Consider the following 20113-nt stretch of genomic DNA (forward strand, 5'->3'; position numbering starts at 1 on the left):
CCTGTATTAAGTGTTTATAGTCGGACTATTTTAGACTGGTTCTGGTGGAACCGCTGCGGAGTAGTCTGGGACCTGCGTGATTCGTCATAGACATAAACAGAGAGAAGTAGCTCCGGCTACAATGTTCTTCCGCCAGACAACCGCTAGACTAGACTAGAGCACCAAAAGAACCGGACTGCAGCTTTAAAGGGATAGCTCACCAAAAAATATAAATATTATTGTTTATCTGCTTACCCCCAGGGCATCCAAGATGTAGGTGACTTTGTTCCTTCAGTAGAACACAAACGAATATTTTTAACTTATACAAACTTTTTTTGTTGTTTGTTTTAGCACCTGTTACTCACTTTTTGTGCTATCTATTTCAAAATTTGATATAATGTATTTTCTTTCTTTTAATTTCTTTCTTTATTTTTTTAATTAATTTAATTTAATTTATTATTATTATTAATATTATTTGCATTTAAACAAAAAATACAGTGTAAATCAAAGAGGTCCATCAGCCGTTTGGTTATGCACATTCTTCAAAATATCTTCTTTTATTTTCAGCAGCAGAAAGAAAATCATACAGGTCTGAAACAAACTGAGAGTGAGTAAATTGTGATTTATTTATTTATTTTGCATAATCTATCCCATTTAAGGATCCATAAATGGATTTTGAGGCATTCGTTTTGGTATGTACAACTCAACAATCACTTTTTGCGACATTCAGAGATTATAGTTATTTGTTGTTTTGATATTTACAAAGCCACTGAATTAATTAGACTGCATGGGTGGAACTCTTGTTGAGGCAATAAACTCAAAATATAAAACACATTCTGATTTGTACTTAGATTGGCAGCCGTTTTCATTTTACTCATGGAAGTGGAGCACTGAGCACAATAAACCAGTCTGATTTCATCTGTCCTCCCCCTCACAGTGCTGGAGATGGTACAGTCTGCTTCCGAGCCTGGGTGAACTGTTCAAGACACTAATGCCACACACACACACACACACACACACACACACTGGCGATGCCCTGATACACACCTGTTCTGCTAGAGACAAACATGATGAACGCAGAAATGAAAACCATCCTGCTGTAGGGCTGCTCACTGGTAAGTGAAGCTTTTATCTAGAAGACTACAGTGTTAATACTGGCCAGTATCATAGATCAGCATTTAACCTCTCTGATTTGTAAATATTACATTTGAATATGCATTTTCTTTTGTGTGTGTGTTAAATTGACTATGAAAAGTCGTGCATGTTAAGATATTATAACAATTATATATTATAGCATATTACAAATAAAATATATTCGAAATATTACTTTAACATGTTGCTGTGTTTGAGAGTAAATGTCAGTGACTATCATCTTAAAAATGTATATATTTTTTAAACGTCATACATTAATATTGTAAAAGCCACTGAGTCTGAATATAATATGGAAATCTTTAATTATTTAGTTCTGAGGTCAGTCTTAAATCTGATTTCTCTCTGAGGTTAATTTGCGCATATGACTGCATCAGTTACATTAAATATGACCTGTTTCTTATGAGATGAGTCGGGTACATTTTATTAGAAATGGAGTAAAGAAGTAAATAGAAACACTGCATAGTATCACAAGTATGACAAAAAAGTGCTGATACAATATAAAAGTATTAAAACTATACCATTATAAAGTGCTGAAAAGTTCAAGAATAAATTAAAAAGGTGGTTTGGGATGTGTTGTAACATTTTGGTGAACTTTTTGCACTGTTTATCTCAAACATTAATACAATATTACCATATTTATCTGCATCTAATTGTAGTAATGTGCTACTTATCCCATACCAGTTAATTGTGTGTTGAGAAAACCATGCTGTTGTTAAACCTACCTCCCAGTTTCTGCCTCAACAGGTTGTTGGACACACATAGTGATTACAGTCCTATAGCTCATTTATAATTGTGTTGACTGATGGTCCAACGCTATCTCACCACCAATTCGTATGTATTTTATGAGGTGACTAATCCGTACGAATTCGTATGACCTCACTCGTACGATTTTGTATGATTTGTCTAGACCCCAGTGACGGGTAGTTTTAGAGACGGGGTTAGGTGTAGGTCATTCGTACAACTTCATACGAATTGTGCAAGTTGTAAAATACGCACGATTTAGAACAAATCTGTACGATTGAGGTCATACAAATTCATACGAATTAGCTACCGCTTAAAAGTGTACGAATTGCCGTGAGATCAGGCTGGATGGTCTTATAACACTCCCTCCTTTATGAGAGTCATAATGCAGAATTTAAATAACGACTTTACAGACGTACAACAGTTTGGAAATCTCTCTGCCAGTGTCCATCAGATTCAGAGAGGACATCATCCTCTTAAAGCTGTCCGACAAGCCTCCTCAGAGCTGATGTTCTCGTTCTGGAGTGATCTCTTCAACCGAATGAGTCACCGCGGAGCAGAATAAGTATCTCATCATGCTTGTCTCTTTACCCCCCGCCTGGAGTTCTAGGACATGCAGCTATTATGCTGTGCAGCGGAGAAGAGCAAGGGACGCATTAATGCGCTGTTGGTACTTTTGATTCCCAGCAACATGTGGTTGTTGTGTAAGATGTCTCAGTGTGGTATTCTGGGTAATTCAGCGCAGTCAGCCCACGCTTTTCTGGCTTTGTGAGATGCCTAGAGTCACACTGTGTTTGCTGCCTCTTTGTGTTGACCTTGACAAGACGTTTAATCCTCTTCCCGCTTCTCCCCTTCTCCTTCAATCTGAAGCATGTTCAGAGCAAACGGTGCGAGCCTGAGTAATACTTAGGATGAGGGAGATTGGAAAAAACTCAAATCTAGTACTAAAAGTGATTTGTGTGGTTCAGTCATGAGTCTTCTAGCACTTCTTAACTGTGATGATGTTCACTCGATCACAAATACTGCCTGCACACATATTATACACTTGCACATTTACATATTTATAATTGAATACACATATTACACACAAACTGTTTAGAGGTTTAAGTCTTCAACTGTCCAATTTTGGTGAGCTTGTGCAAATTGTAGTCTCTCTTTCCTATTTGTAGTGGAGATGAGTGGTACCCGGTGGGGTCTTCTGCTGTTGTAGCCCATCCGCCTCAAGGTTGTGCGTGTTGTGGCTTCACAAATGCTTTGCTGCATACCTCGGTTGTAACGGGAGTTATTTCAGTCAAAGTTGCTCTTCTATCAGCTTGAATCATTCGGCCCATTCTCCTCTGACCTCTAGCATCAACGAGGTATTTTCGCCCACTGGACTGCCGCACACTGGATGTTTTTCCCTTTTCACACCATTCTTTGTAAACCCTAGAAATGGTTGTGCGTGAAAATCCCAGTAACTGAGCAGATTGTGAAATACTCAGACCGGCCCGTCTGGCACCAACAACCATGCCACGCTCAAATCACCTTTCGTTCCCATTCTGACATTCAGTTTGGAGTTCAGGAGATTGTCTTGACCAGGACCACACCCCTAAATGCATTGAAGCAACTGCCATGTGATTGGTTGATTAGATAATTAAATTAATGAGAAATTGAACAGGTGTTCCTAATAATCCTTTAAGTGAGTGTATATTAACAGCCCTTTTTGCATTTTACCCTATGGGAATAATATAGTTTAAATCAGTATACTTAAGTGCAAACTGAAAGCAGTGTTTTCAGACACTTAAGCGCTTTAAATAAGATTGAATTTTAGTTTATATTAAATACAAGTTAAAAATTAGTTGTTTATTAGTTGTTAAATATAAGTATGTTAAATAGCTATATAAGTAAATATGAAATGCAAATGAACTTTAGAGTGGTTTTTGAGTTGCACTTAAGTAGGACTTTATAAAATACATCTTTATATGTAATTTTAAATTTAAATGTAATTTGAATTTAATATAAATTTATGCATTTAGCAGACGCATTATAGTTTATCCAAACTATAATTTTTGACTGTATGCCTTTTGTGTTTGGAATGTGTGTGGTGCAATTTTTTTCCCCATTTCTATCAATCCATCCAAGCTTTGTATTTAAACCTTTTTGCTCATATATAAAAAAAGATGCTCACAGACAAACTGATTTATGCTGCAGGGCAAACACAAGCTTGATATCCCTTGTTGTACAGATTTGTAGGTTCGTGCCAGTGTTTTGAGCCAGATGGCACCTGATGGCTGCTGCACATATGCTAAACGACCAAACTACAGATCAAGGTTAAGAGCTCTGATAGGACATAGTGTGTGTTGTGTTTGGACCGGCCATTTCAAAACATTTCTGCTGTTTTCTGAGTTTCTTTTGGCTTGTACCAGTAAAGCGACCACCCAGTGCACACACTTGAGAGAGTGTAGTTTATTATGACTTGCATGGTCTATTATTTGTTTATACCACCCAAAAAATGAACACCCTATATATTGGGCTAAAGAATTACCAGAAAGAACAAATTCTTGAACACTTGGATAAAAGGCTTTATTTCCTCAGAGATAGTCTTATCAAACAACAGATGCAAGTTTACAAGATAAAAGAGTATTAGAGGCATGAATATTTGATTTATCTTTTCTTGTGACTTACCAAGGATTACATTCTCTGTATTCAGACTTCAAAAAGGAAATCCTTTAGGCTTTGTGATGATTGTGTTTACGTGAGTGTGTGTTCTTTTTGGAGAACTAGCAGCATAAAATGCTTGAAAGATTGAAGTAGTCAGGCTGCACACATTTGAGATGTGCTTTGAGATGGTATTTAGTGTCTCGTGATGTTCCCTGTGCAGAGCAGAAGTCTTCAGACCTCTTAAACCTGGTATTAAGATGCACTTTGGGCGATCGAATCACAAGCAGACGAGGGAGACACATTCCCATTCACACCTTCTGTACACTTTTGACCACTTCTGTCCTGATTTCTTTTGAGGGGAGGGACTGTTTGTATGTAACTGTCTGTTGCAATTAATATCCCAGCATATATGTCATTACACCAGTCTTTATGTGTAAATCATTGAATCATTCAGTAAACCAATTCATTCAAAACACTGATTAATTCAGGAAGCAAATGAGCGTTTTCATGAGTGAAATTAATCATTAAACCCTTCTGACAACCGATTAATTAAACCATGGTTTTATTCAGGAATTAATCAATTGACTGGCTGCTTCCAAAATGTGGATACTCTCTAAAAAAACACTTATTTTTTTATAAAATTTGTGCATTATTCATGCATACTTCTATGTACACATACCAGTTTTTACATTTTTGCCCACTATATAGTAAGAAAGCTGTATTTATGATTAAATCATTGAAACATTTAGTCAACCAATTTATTTAAAATATTGATTCAATCAGAAAAGATACAACCATCTTTGTCAGTGAATAACTGAGTCATTTAGTTAATCAATTCATTTAAAATACTGACTGCACCTGAGATCACATACAACCCGAATTCCGGAAAAGTTGGGACGTTTTTTAAATTTTAATAAAATGAAAACTAAAAGACTTTCAAATCACATGAGCCAATATTTTATTCACAATAGAACATAGATAACATAGCAAATGTTTAAACTGAGAAAGTTTACAATTTTATGCACAAAATGAGCTCATTTCAATTTTGATTTCTGCTACAGGTCTCAAAATAGTTGGGACGGGTCATGTTTACCATGGTATAGCATCTCCTTTTCTTTTCAAAACAGTTTGAAGACGTCTGGGCATTGAGGCTATGAGTTGCTGGAGTTTTGCTGTTGGAATTTGGTCCCATTCTTGCCTTATATAGATTTCCAGCTGCTGAAGAGTTCGTGGTCGTCTTTGACGTATTTTTCGTTTAATGATGCGCCAAATGTTCTCTATAGGTGAAAGATCTGGACTGCAGGCAGGCCAGGTTAGCACCCGGACTCTTCTACGACGAAGCCATGCTGTTGTTATAGCTGCAGTATGTGGTTTTGCATTGTCCTGCTGAAATAAACAAGGCCTTCCCTGAAATAGACGTTGTTTGGAGGGAAGCATATGTTGCTCTAAAACCTTTATATACCTTTCAGCATTCACAGAGCCTTCCAAAACATGCAAGCTGCCCATACCGTATGCACTTATGCACCCCCATACCATCAGAGATGCTGGCTTTTGAACTGAACGCTGATAACATGCTGGAAGGTCTCCCTACTCTTTAGCCCGGAGGACACAGCGTCCGTGATTTCCAACAAGAATGTCAAATTTGGACTCGTCTGACCATAAAACACTATTCCACTTTGAAATAGTCCATTTTAAATGAGCCTTGGCCCACAGGACACGACGGTGCTTCTGGACCATGTTCACATATGGCTTCCTTTTTGCATGATAGAGCTTTAGTTGGCATCTGCTGATGGCACGGCGGATTGTGTTTACCGACAGTGGTTTCTGAAAGTATTCCTGGGCCCATTTAGTAATGTCATTGACACAATCATGCCGATGAGTGATGCAGTGTCGTCTGAGAGCCCGAAGACCACGGGCATCCAATAAAGGTCTCCGGCCTTGTCCCTTACACACAGAGATTTCTCCAGTTTCTCTGAATCTTTTGATGATGTTATGCACTGTAAATGATGAGATTTGCAAAGCCTTTGCCATTTGACGTTGAGGAACATTGTTTTTAAAGTTTTCCACAATTTTTTTACGCAGTCTTTCATAGATTGGAGAGCCTCTGCCCATCTTTACTTCTGAGAGACTCTGCTTCTCTAAGACAAAGCTTTTATAGCTAATCATGCTACAGACCTGATATCAATTAACTTAATTAATCACTAGATGTTCTTCCAGCTGAATATTTTCAAAACTGCTTGCTTTTTTAGCCATTTGTTGCCCCCGTGCCAACTTTTTTGAGACCTGTAGCAGGCATTAAATTTTAAATGAGCTAATTAAGTGGATAAAAGTGTAAAATTTCTCAGTTTAAACATTTGCTACGTTATCTATGTTCTATTGTGAATAAAATATTGGCTCATGTGATTTGAAATTCCTTTAGTTTTTATTTTATTAAAATTTATAAAACGTCCCAACTTTTCCGGAATTCGGGTTGTACTTACCTACTATATTTTCTATTAAAAAAAAAACATTATGTGTAAAGAATCGTATGTCTGAATTCACAGTTGAAGTCCCTTTTACAAGGGATTTTGCTACTAAATGCATAATGTTTTGTGGTGATGAAAATAATATTTCTTATGTTGATATGAAATGACACTGAATGTTCACTGGACAAACAGATTAGTTGTTAATTATAATGATTCTTCCCTTTGAGCTAATTTGATACAACCTTGACATGGAATCTACTTATAGTTCTAGTTAATACTGCACTGGGCAAGATAAATATTGATTACATCATTGAATACCATATAATTAATATATTATTTACCAGTGTACTTAGCTTGCAAGGTGTTAGCATCAAACAGTTGGAATGCAAACCTAAATGTACTTAAAAAAAAAAATTAAAAATAAGTGAAATAAGATAGTATGACCGAACGCGTACCAGCAAGACAGGAATCGGCCTAAACTACAGAAATAATTAGGCTATTGATATAATTTTGGTTGTCGACTACGCAATCTAGGGACTTGCACCCTAAAAATATATTACCAGCCACCAGCTTTTAGGTACTCAAAGCACACAGGTTCGTTATCAGCAAATAACTGGACAGAGTCATGGGTTCTAAAAAAAAACACTTTACTTAACCTACTGCAAGTACATTATAAAAATCACCCCTCAGAGGAGCAGTATACAGAATACTCAATTGTAACTGAACCCACAAGAATTGAAAAAAAAAGAAAGCACAAAAAAGAAAAAAAAGGTCAAGAGACAGCAATGGTAAATCACAACAACAACAAAAAACAAACAAATCTACATCTACTTTGGGCACCTCTGGCTTGAAGTGACCTCCAAAGAAAACAAAAATAAACTCCACTCAATACTCATACCACACCACACCGGTGAAATACACCACTCTTAAGTGAACGGGAGACCCAACTACCACAGCCCTAGAGCACCCGCATCAGTGACCCTCAGCTCCTGCATAGAAATACAAAAGTAAGCAAACAATACAATAACCAACGTCACAATCAACATAATACAAAACAAGAATTAATTAAGTCAAGATGGAATAATCAGCTGGACTTCCACACCCCAAACCCAGCATATAATAATCTATATATAGTATATTATATAATAATATAATAAATATAATAATCAAAATAAATCAAACTATTCAATAAAACGGATAAATGAAAAAAAAACACAAATAACAGAACAGAAAACCAAAATAAGGAACTAGACAATTTAATTCACCATTGCATTTTTAGGCAAACAAACCCCAACCAGGTTGACTGGGAAAAAAAAAGAAACACTTAAAATCCGGGCGAGACAACAGCGCCGACCGGACTGTTCGCGCTACTGCCAGATGTAATGCCCAGCCACAGACGACGATTTCCCTTTCGTAGATGAACTGCAGCTGGTGTACAGCCGCCACTAGCGGCAATGCCACAGAATGCTGATTAAACAACCGGCCAACCCCAAACTAGCGGCACATCAAAGTGGTCCAACTCATTCGCATGCTACCAGCCTTTTCTCCTGCAGCACATCGAGCCGGAAATAACAAACCAATAGGGCGGGTATTACAACCAATCACATCACCCAACTGGCGCAACCCATTTAAATACGCACTTCCTAATTTAACATAATCAATGGGTGATCTGTACGTCACCCACACACTACAATAGCATTGCCTTTTACTGGCATGATTTTCTTCCTTTAACAATAGTACACAAAATAATAAAGACATGTAGAAGTAAAAAGGTATTTTTTTTATTGAACCATATAAAGAATAGGATAGATTCTGTAAGTTAAAAGGGTCTCAGGTTTTCAGGGAGTAAGAGTCTCAGAGACAGTGGATGTTTGAGAAGCAGTAACTGGATCAGATCCATTGGCAGTTCAGCGGTATCGGCCATCAGACATTCAAAGTCAGACTCAGTGCAATCTTCAGAGGTCTTGTCAGTTTTTGTGGTAGTAGCACCCTCGATATGTTCAAGGGCAGTCTTCCAGGTATTGTCAGTCTCAGAGGCATTGGTAGTCTCAGTAGCAGTGATAGGCTCCAAAGCACTGGAAGTTAAGAGGCAGTGTTGTCTTTGGGATGGTGTCAGTCTGAGATGTACTGTCAGTTTGAAATGCACTGTCAGTCTGAATTGTAGAGCCGTTCTGTGAGGAAGTCTCAATTTGAGAGGCAGGCTCAATCTGATAGGCTGTGTTAGTCTAAAAGGCAGTGTCTGTTTCAGTGGAAGTGTCATTGTCTGATGCAGGGCCAATCCCAGAGGGAGTGTCAGTCTCAGGGGGAATTTCGGACTCAGAGGCTTTTTTAGATTGAATGACAGTGAAAGTTTGAAGGGGAGTGTTATCTGTGAGGCAGTTTCAGTCTCAAGGACAATGTCATTTTCAGTAGCACTGTCAGTCTCCGGGATGACAACGTTCTCAGGCGCACTTTCCGTCTCAGGGACCATGACTATCTCAGGCGTACTGTCCATCTCAGGGACGATGATGGTCTCAGGCATACTGTCCATCTTAGGGTTGATGATGGTCTCAGACGCACTGTCCATCTCAGGGCTGATGATGGTCTCAGACGCACTGTCCATCTCAGGGACCATGAGGGTCTCAAGCGTACTGTCCATCTCAGGGACGATGATGGTCTCAGGCATACTGTCCATCTCAGGGTGGATGATGGTCTCAGGCGCACTGTCCATCTCAGGGACCATGACAGTCTCAGACGCACTGTCCATCTCAGGGTTGATGACGGTCTCAGGTGGACTGTCCATCTCAGGGTTGATGATGGTCTCAGACGCACTGTCCATCTCAGGGTGGATGACGGTCTCAGGCGCACTGTCCATCTCAGGGACCATGACGGTCTCAGACGCACTGTCCATCTCAGGGACCATGACGGTCTCAGGTGCACTTACCTTCTCAGGGTTGATGATGGTCTCAGACGCACTGTCCATCTCAGGGACCATGATGGTCTCAAGCGTACTGTCCATCTCAGGGACCATGATGGTCTCAGGCGTACTGTCCATCTCAGGGACCATGACGGTCTCAGGTGCACTGTCCATCTCAGGGACCATGATGGTCTCAGGTGCACTGTCCATCTCAGGGACGACGATGGTCACAGGCATACTGTCCATCTCAGGGTGGATGACGGTCTGAGACGCACTGTCCATCTCAGGGTGGATGATGGTCTCAGGTGCACTGTCCATCTCAGGGTTGATGATGGTCTCAGGCGCACTGTCCATCTCAGGGTTGATGACGGTCTGAGACACACTGTTCATCTCAGGTTGGATGACGGTCTCAGACGCACTGTCCATCTCAGGGTGGATGACGGTCTCAGACGCACTGTCCATCTCAGGGACCATGAGGGTCTCAAGCGTACTGTCCATCTCAGGGACGATGATGGTCTCAGGCATACTGTCCATCTCAGGGTGGATGATGGTCTCAGGCGCACTGTCCATCTCAGGGACCATGACAGTCTCAGACGCACTGTCCATCTCAGGGTTGATGACGGTCTCAGGTGGACTGTCCATCTCAGGGTTGATGATGGTCTCAGACGCACTGTCCATCTCAGGGTGGATGATGGTCTCAGGCGCACTGTCCATCTCAGGGACCATTACGGTCTCAGACGCACTGTCTATCTCAGGGACCATGACGGTCTCAGACGCACTGTCCATCTCAGGGACCATGACGGTCTCAGGTGCACTTACCATCTCAGGGTTGATGATGGTCTCAGACGCACTGTCCATCTCAGGGACCATGACGGTCTCAGGCGTACTGTCCATCTCAGGGACCATGATGGTCTCAGGCGTACTGTCCATCTCAGGGACCATGACGGTCTCAGGTGCAGTGTCCATCTCAGGGACCCTGATGGTCTCAGGTGCACTGTCCATCTCAGGGTGGATGACGGTCTCAGGTGCACTGACCATCTCAGGGTTGATGACGGTCTGAGATTCACTGTCCATCTCAGGGTGGATGATGGTCTCAGGTGCACTGTCCATGTCAGTGTGGATGATGGTCTCAGGTGCACTGTCCATGTCAGGGTTGATGACGGTCTCAGACGCACTGTCCATCTCAGGGACATTGACAGTCTCAGGTGCAATGTTTGTCTCAGGGTTGATCGCAGTCTCAGGTGCACTGAGCATCTCAGGGACGACGACGGTCTCAGACGTACTGTCCGTCTCAGGGACGATGAAGGTCTCAGGCACATTGTCCGTCTCAGGGATGATGATGGTTTCAAGTGCACCTCCCATCTCAGAGACAGTGTCAGCTGCAGAAATAGTTATTAACAGTTTTTAGTGTGACCCTCAAGTCATTGTGCATTGTGTTATACTTAGCCTTCAGATTAAAGCTGGCAAAATGAAATGACAGTTAGATCATAAAACTGACATCACTTGCTTGGAGGAAAAATAACCTGATAATGTTAGTGAGGTCATCCTCAATATGTCATCTCTATTTTGAGAAATATGAATTGAATTTTAAAGTAAATTTTTGGATTTTTTTTTTTACAAATTATCAATTGTATAAAAGTAATCAAAAATGTTGCTTATACAATTGTATCTGAAAAAAACGAAAGAAAAAGAAAATCTAAATTTATCACCAGATACGTTTTTTTCATTTCAGACAGATTTTCATAAATGCTTACATTTATTTTCCTGAGCTTGACCATAGCCTTTTAATTTATTTATTTATTTATTTTATTTAATTTTACAACTTTCTATCATGATTACAGTTACACACACAGTTTTTGTTTTTTTACATTTTATGATACCCAAAAAGCACCAAACACCAAGAACGACTCATATGCTCAGATGTAAGGTTATACAATAATGCATTACCGTCTGTAAAATTCCACTCCAGTTGCCTCTTGGTTGTCTTTCTGGTGATCTGTAGTTGTTTGGTGTCCTCCTCTTTCACTGTATTTGGTGATTTATGTTTCACCCTGGTGGAGTACCACCATAACATCACCAGACTGGTAGTGATCAGCATGGTTTTGTTTTAGGGAAACAGCCGAGTCTTCTGGAGTCTATAAATGGGCAAAATTGTCTATCTGGGAAGACAGACTTGCAAATGTAATATATTTTATTTTTTGGGTCAACTGAATTACGAGTGCAGTCAAGCAGAGTGAATTTTTTTTTGTACAGCAGAGCGAGTCGAGCTGAATGCAAACGAGCAGTTTTAAAAGCGATCAAGCAGATTGAGTATTATACAGATTCTGTACATTCTAATTTAGAACCTGTCATGTGACGTCACAAACAGCGCCAGCGCTATTTATGCAGTGCATTCTAGACACTTGACTATGCTCGCACGTCCAATATTAAATTTCTATTTTTCGTTAATGATAATAATAATTAAAGCTGCAAGCAGCGATGAAAGGGCCCTCACACCCGGGCTCACCACCACCCGGTGCCCATAGGAGGAACAGTGAACCTTGGGCCATATGCTTATAAAATAGTAAATATTTGTGCCACATTTCCTGCTGCCAACAGGTGGCGCTATGATTATAACTGAATATCAACATGTAAATGTCTTCAGGCCAGGACTCGTACCAGACATGCAAAGTTTGGGGCAGATCAGACATCTCATGTTTAAGTATAAAATAAGTAATTTCCTGTTGCCAGCAGGCAGCACTATACATATAATTGAATATTGGCCTTTAGTTGTGTTCAGGCCAGTACTCTTATAAAACATGTGATGTTTGGGTCAGATTGGGAATTGTATGCATGAGTTACAACAACTTCCTATTTCATATTATTAATAGCATCATTTAGCACATAGTAAGTGTTGCTAGAATGTTTGAAAATATTTATAGCATGATTAGCACACAATGGCATATTTTACTGTGTTGCATATAGTGCATAAAAGTGTTAAACATGACACTTCCTGTTCCCAGCAGGTGGCGCTATGACTCTAACCGAATATGGGCATGTTGATTTATTTAGGACATGACCCTTGTCAAACGTGTCAAGTTTGGGGCAGATCGGACATTGCTTGCCTGAGTTACAGCAACTTCCTTTTTCACTGCATCAGTAGCATGCTTTAGCACTTAACTAGGTGTTGCTAGCATGTTTTAGTATGCTTCTAGAATGTTGTCAGCCTATTTAACAGTAGTTGATGCTTTTTATTAATTTGCAAGGAGTCCATAACAGTTTTAAAAATGCAACTTCTTGTTGCCAGCAGGTGGCACTGTCATCGAATACGGGCATGTTGATGTGTTCAGGACAGGACTCTTATCAAACGTGTTCAATTTGGGGCAGATCGGACACTGTATTCCTGAATTACACTAAATTCCTAATTAACTGCAGTAATATGATGCTTTATCATTTAGCTAAGTGTTGCTAACATGTTTTAGTATGTTTCTAACATGCTGCCATTGTATTTATCACTTAATGGCACTTTTTAATATGTTGCTAGGAGTCCATAACAGTGTTACACATGACACTTCCTGTTACCAACAGGTGGCGCTATGACAATAAATGAATACTGTCATGTTGATGTGTTCAGTACAGTCAAATGTGTGAAGTTTGGGGCAGATCGGACGTTGCTAGCCTGATTTACAGCAAGTTCCTTATTCAATGCAATAGTTGCATGCTTTAACACTTAGCGCAGTGTTGCTAGCATGTTTTATTATGCTTCTAGAATTTTGCCAGCCTGTTTAACACTTGTTGATTCTTTTTATTATTTTGCAAGGAGTCCATAACAGTTTTAAACATGCCACTTCCTGTTGCCAGCAGGTGGCACTATCATCGAATACGGGCATGTTGATGTGTCCAGGAGAGGCCTTTTATTCATTTTTTTTTTCAATTTGGGGCAGATTGAACACTATATGCCTGAATTACAGTAACTTCCTGTTTCACTTTATTAATAGGATGCTTTAGCATTTAGCTAAGTGCTGCTATCATGTTTTACTATGTTTCTAGCATGTTGCCAGTATATTTAGCACTTGTTGATGCTTTTTAATATGTTGCTAGGAGTCAATAACAGTGTTACACATGACCATTTTGCCACACCCACTTCTGAAACCTATATCAGATGTAAATTTTCACCAGTCCTGATGCGTGTGCAAAGTTTAGTGAGTTTTGACCTGCATGTTTAGGCCCTCAAAATGTGATTCTTTTCGGAGAAGAAGAAGAAGAAGAAGAAGAAGAAGAAGAAAAAGAAAAAGAAAAAGAAAAAGAAAAAGAAAAAGAAAAAGAATAAACGGAGCAATTCCAATAGGGTCCTCGCACTGCAGTGCTCGGGTCCTAATAATTTACAACGGGCTACCAAAAAAAAAAAAATTAGTTTTTATTCGAGGGATCACTCACCTGCACACGTAGCATGGCGTGCACTACTGAAGCCCCATCGTAAGGAAACATCGCTGTATTAGGAGCAGTACAGATTCGTAAAAGACGCACAGACTCTAGGATTACACACACGCTTAAACTCTCTCTCTAGTAGCTAAGGTAGTGTTTTTTTTTTTTACAATGTCCATTTTGGCAGACGTTTTGCTAAATAGCTAATGGTGCTGATGAAGATCGCTGTAAATCAGTGAGAGCTGCTCGTTATTCTTTGCTCTCCTGAGAAGCGATGTGGTGCCTCAGAATGAGAAAATAAACGAGGAGCCAGTAGTCATTATTTCAGAAGTGAGGGGGACAAAAAAAAACTAGGACCAATTGTTGACATAGGAAATAAAGGAAAAAAGAAAGTGAGATTAATCTTCAGGTTTGGTTAATTTAATCATGCAAAACAGATCTGTTAGCATTATCTACCGTAAAACAAGAAGAAGAAGATCTGTTATAAGAAGTGCTATGCTCCTACGGGAACGCCATAGTCACCAAAACAGCCACAGCTAATTTTGTTAATAAATTCAATAAATTAGAATGTCATGGAAAAGTTAATTTATTTCAGTAATTCAACTCAAATTGTGAAACTTGTGTATTAAATAAATTCAATGCACACAGACTGAAGTAATTTAAGTCTTTGATTCTTTTAATTGTGATGATTTTGGCTCACATTTAACAAAAACCCACCAATTCAATATCTCAACAAATTAGAATATGGTGACGTCAACCAGCTAATCAACTCAAAACACCTGCAAAGGTTTCCTGAACCTTCAAAATGGTCTCTCAGTTTGGTTCACTAGGCTAAACAATAATGGGGAAGACTGCTGATTTGACAGTTGTCCAGAATACAATCACTGACACCCTTCACAAGGAGGGTTAGCCACAAACATTTGTTGCCAAAGAAGCTGGCTGTTCACAGAGTGCTGTATCCAAGCATGTCAACAGAAAGTTGAGTTGAAGAAAAAAGTGTGGAAGAAAAAGATGCACAACCAACCGAGGGAACCACAGCCTTATGAGGAGTGTCAAGCAAAGTCAATTCAAGAATTTGAAATTACTTGATCTGTAAACCCTGGCATTTTTATTCTCTCCCCTTAATATGTTATTGTATCAATTGAAATCACCATGTGTGTGTGTGTGTGTGTGTTTAAGGTTTAGACAGGGGCATTAATCTGTCTAAAATCCTACAGACAAAGTGTGGAAATAGACTTTTATCCTTCAGAAGGCTTATAAGAAAAAACTGAGAGAATGTAAGAAGGTGAGATGAAGAAAAAAAGACTAAAGGGTTAAACAGACAGAGAGATGTCTAATCCATCCCAGAGGATTCATTTTATCACCTCTTTATTTCTCTCACTTTCCCATGCTTTCACAATACATGTTTTTACATTCTTTTTCTTTTCTTTTAACTGTAAAATAGGAGAATAGAAGTGAATGTGAACATTTCAAACTCTAATCTTATTAAGTTTATAGAAAAATGATAATAAATTATGGAGTTTGTAAATTTTATGGTTTGAGATATTTCTGTAATTAACTGTAATATAGAATAAAATAATGATGACCTCAAGCACATCTGTATTTAATAGATTTTGATCTATTCTGTTGTCATTTTATTTATTTACAGGGAGTTTTTTTGTAAATGGATGATGAAGTCTGTGCTTTACATTTCTGTGGATGATAATGTGGCGGTTGCCATGGAAGCAGAACAAGGGGAAGAGACACATGCACATTCTATAAATAGAGGGACAGTAATTAAAGACCTTTGAATGAACCTCTTTGACATTATGGGATTGTGTGGCATTAACAATTCACACTGCGTTAAAGCGTACAGCCTATGAATGGTGCAATATGAGTTTTGTTAATGTTGCTGTTTATTTTTGATTGGTTTTATTTGTTCATTGTGAATAACTGTAGGAGTTTAATCTTCTTAATATGCCTAATATGCTCCTCACTGATGAAAAAACACAAGCATACAATGGCACACTGATTGATGCACTTCACTTCACTGCACTTCACACAAAACTTTTAGTGAGAAATCACAGTATATTTCAGGTTAAAACTGCTGTCTGTAACTTTATTGGTTAAAATGATCCGAAATCAATATTTAAGCAAGTACATAACCAGTCGGTGTTCAAAACTATCGCCTTACTTTAGCCTGATTCACAACGGTTAATTTATAACAGTGTTTTCTAATTTGAGTGATTCGGGTAGGATTTCACAGGAAATTTGAGCAAGGCACTGCGTCATTATTTCACGTCTGTAAACATGAAGCTGTCCCGGCTACTAGACTATCACATGTGAGGATCCTGCAGGTGGAGGAACGTTTAATTATAGCCTATTCCCACAGCAGCTGGAATAATTAAATGTCAAAAAATTATTTTGATGGTGGATTGTAATCAAGAAAGATTTTATGAAACACATGTGAATTAAATTATTCCAGTTTTAAAAGTGCTTCTGATTACAGATAGTCTGGGTTTACACAAGATGTGTAATTTAAAGACAACCAGTTCGATGGGAACATATAGTTTGCTTTTGGGTTAAAATAATTTCCTAATACGAAGTTCGAATGATGTGACAATCAGAGATTAGACTGTACAGAAATTGAAATCTACACTCTAATTGACACACTATGCAGTGCTGATGTTGTTAACATGAATTATTTTAGAATAAATTATAACAATGATAATCATTTGTAGAGTTTGATGTGATGTGAGCTAAATGATCGATAGATTAAATCACCATTAGTAGTGTGCTTTATTATAATGTTTTTTTCCTCAGTTGGTCAGAACAAACGTGACAGACATGTTACTTGTTCAGATGACAATATATGGTGAAAATTCTTATTTGGGTCATATATTCCAAGACGTAGGCTAGAACCAGTGATAACTAAATACAGTGAATATCCACATGACGGACAGCTACACATTCACCTCGAAACAGATTCATCCGCACTGGATCACAACCCACGCCAGGAAGATCATTCCACAAACAGCTGCAAATGCAGCTTTAATAATTACATTACTTTCACAGTTGGACTTCTTTTGTATCTAACTGTGGTCTCAGAAATTTATTGTAAGCAAACACCATCATACTGTTTCTAAGTGCTATGAACTTTCAGTCTGTGTTTTTGGTCTTGTAAGAATCTGCACACTTGTGTAATGATGGCCCTGTTAGTGAATAGAGGCTGTGCTCTTGACTCAAGAGTCCTTTAGACTAGGCTTTATCAGCCTCCACATGCTAAACATCTTACTAATGTGTGGCTTGACGCAATACTGTTTTTTGACCTCTGAGCTTGTTTTTTGCTCAATGTATTTTCAGCTTTAGACCATTTATTAAATTAAACTATTTGTTAAGATGCGTGTGCCTTTCCAAATCATACCCATTAAATTGAATATGCCACAGGTTAACTTCACTCCACAAGCAATATGAATATTCCTGAGCTAAACTTCAACTGTCCTAGATAGGGGTGTGCATTTTTATACAATGGTATCATTTAAGCTTTTTTTTTCTAACAAATTTGCAAAGTTATATCTTTTCCAAAGAATAAAAACCAAAACAATCTTCAGAAAAGATTGTTGAGTTTGTGCTTTTGGCAAGAAGGTCATTCCCACAGAGGACAGGATGGGGAGATGATGCCCTCCAGACCTACAGTAAACTAGATGAACTCTTTATGTGTGAGGCCAGAGTGAGAACAGATGGCTTGCTATCTCTTTGTGTGTTTGTACATTTCTATGAGTGAATCTTACAGATGTAGAAGTTATACTTTGCATACTATTGCACTGGATGCATTCAGACAAGAGCCAGCGTTTGACCGTTAATGTCAGTTTGGGGCAGGTATCAACTTGAGATTTGTTTTAACATTCCTACTTTTTTTTATGAGGATTTTCTTTTTTTCTCGGTGAAAATCGATGAAATCACAAGGGCAGAGAGTTCACAAAGAGCCACTAAACAGGAAGAGAGATGGTTATATCTTTGTCTAGAAGACTTTTAAAACAACAGTTTCTGCATTTATTCCAGTATGTGTACTATCCTCGGTAGGCGTTGGTGTGAACAGATATAACACTATATGCAATAGCGTACATTAAATATGTATCATTTACTATAAAAAGTGGTTTCTTGCAAAGGCAATCTATATATATATATATATATATATATATATATATATATATATATATATATATATATATATATATATATATATATATATATTGGTATATTGGTTGCACGTTATTTTACAGTTCGTGTACTTACATGCACTTATAGTGTGTTTATTTAAGAAAGTTCTGGTAATTTAACCTATGAAACCTGCTGGTATAAATTAATCTATAGGCCTACAGGTTGATTCAATGTTGTTACATAACTTTTTTGAAAAACAGCTAATTTATATATTGCCATTTTTAGTTTACCATTTTTCAAAGTATAATTAATAAACATGATTAGTATTATTATGTTGTTGCATGAAAGTTTTTTTTCTGTTTCGCTGCGTTTGGTTTGCGAACCAGTGACACTGTTGCTTTTAAAGCGCTTAAATGAACCCACTACTTTCTGAAAACAGCTTTTATTGTTCTTGCTGAATCGGTCTTTTTTCCTGTTTCTGATTAATGCAGAATGTCCGTGGTGCGATGACGGAGGTGGAGCCGGCGTTGGATTTTGCGTCGTCGGGTCGATCAGGTCGACGAAATGCTCTGCCTGACATCCTGGGCTCTCCTGCCGGTGTCAGTCCCTCGGACCTGCCCCTCAAACTAGCCGAGCTCTCGCTCACAGGTCAGCCAGATCCACACACACACACACACACACACACACACACACACAGAGAGAGAGATTCGGTGCTCTGTGCATTAACCTGTCATTCGCTCTGCAGACTGTCCCGGAGCAGCTCAGTCTCCAATATCACAGGAGGCTCCGCCCCCTCCAGAGAGCTCAGAGGGGAAGCAGGGATCCTGAAAACTCCTCCCTCAGTGAACGCCTGTCCAACATCACCAATGAAGAGAGAACGAAAAGGAAATATAAAGCTGGCGATAGCTCAGGGCCAACACTGGATTGCTGCATACGTTGTGTGTGTGTCTCAGATTGTCACATGGTGTTGTCCGTCTATGGTCAGTCCAACTCTCACTGAGTAACATTAAGTGAGCAGAAACATCAGAACGTGGCTTTGAAGACACCAGTGTTTTAATTTTTTATTAAAACTAAAATAGAAAATAAAAAAAGAATTTTGGTCCCAATTTATATTAGATGTCTTTAACTACTGTGTTCTGAAGTAAAAAATATTATTGCACATTTTACTTCATTTTCCAGATGTAACTACAGACAAGGGAACACTTTATTTAAAGATGTCTTTGTAAGTAACCCTAACCATATAGTAAGTACATGTAGTTAATTATTATTGCTCAGTATTTAAATGGATAACTACACTGTAACAAGAACACATTAAAATCCAATCAAACACAGATTTAATTACAGGAAGGTATTTTTATAAGTACATGTAAAAACATATTGAATCAAATCATTTAATTGGAAGTACATCATAGTTAAAGACAATTAATATAAAGTGGGCCCATATTTTAATTTATTTATTTGTTATAAAGGAGAGATAAAATCAAATGTAATATGAAAAACTAAAACTTAATCAAGAGATGAAAATTAAAAGGAGAAAAGTTTTACAATTACAATCGAGCAATATGTAAAAAAAAAATAAAAAGCAGAAACAAATATAGATGATAAAACTCGAGAAAATATCACTATTGTAAATAAAAAAATGAAAATATTAAATAAAACTCAAAATTCTAATTATTAAGAAATACTAATAATACTA

General features: G+C 38.3%; 1 protein-coding gene across 1 annotated transcript; it reads left to right on the forward strand.

Moving 5' to 3' along the window:
• Window positions 1-959: 959 nt before the first annotated feature.
• On the forward strand, window positions 960-19534 carry LOC132144797 (cAMP-dependent protein kinase inhibitor beta-like). Its single transcript, XM_059555367.1, has 3 exons — window positions 960-1094; window positions 18909-19065; window positions 19163-19534. Exons 2-3 carry the CDS (start codon window positions 18924-18926, stop codon window positions 19243-19245), a joined length of 225 nt encoding a protein of 74 aa, XP_059411350.1. The 5' UTR covers window positions 960-1094; window positions 18909-18923; the 3' UTR covers window positions 19246-19534.
• Window positions 19535-20113: the final 579 nt, after the last annotated feature.

The sequence above is a fragment of the Carassius carassius genome, chromosome 8, assembly GCF_963082965.1.
Source record: "Carassius carassius chromosome 8, fCarCar2.1, whole genome shotgun sequence".
Lineage (NCBI taxonomy): Eukaryota > Metazoa > Chordata > Actinopteri > Cypriniformes > Cyprinidae > Carassius > Carassius carassius.

What these genes read in the sequence shown, in the direction of transcription:
- LOC132144797 (XM_059555367.1), top strand. Translation starts at nt 18,924, where the DNA reads ATGACGGAGGTGGAGCCGGCGTTGGATTTTGCGTCGTCGGGTCGATCA. An exon ending in AGCCGAGCTCTCGCTCACAG is followed by an intron (nt 19,066 to 19,162) that starts GTCAGCCAGATC and finishes TTCGCTCTGCAG; the next exon opens with ACTGTCCCGGAGCAGCTCAG.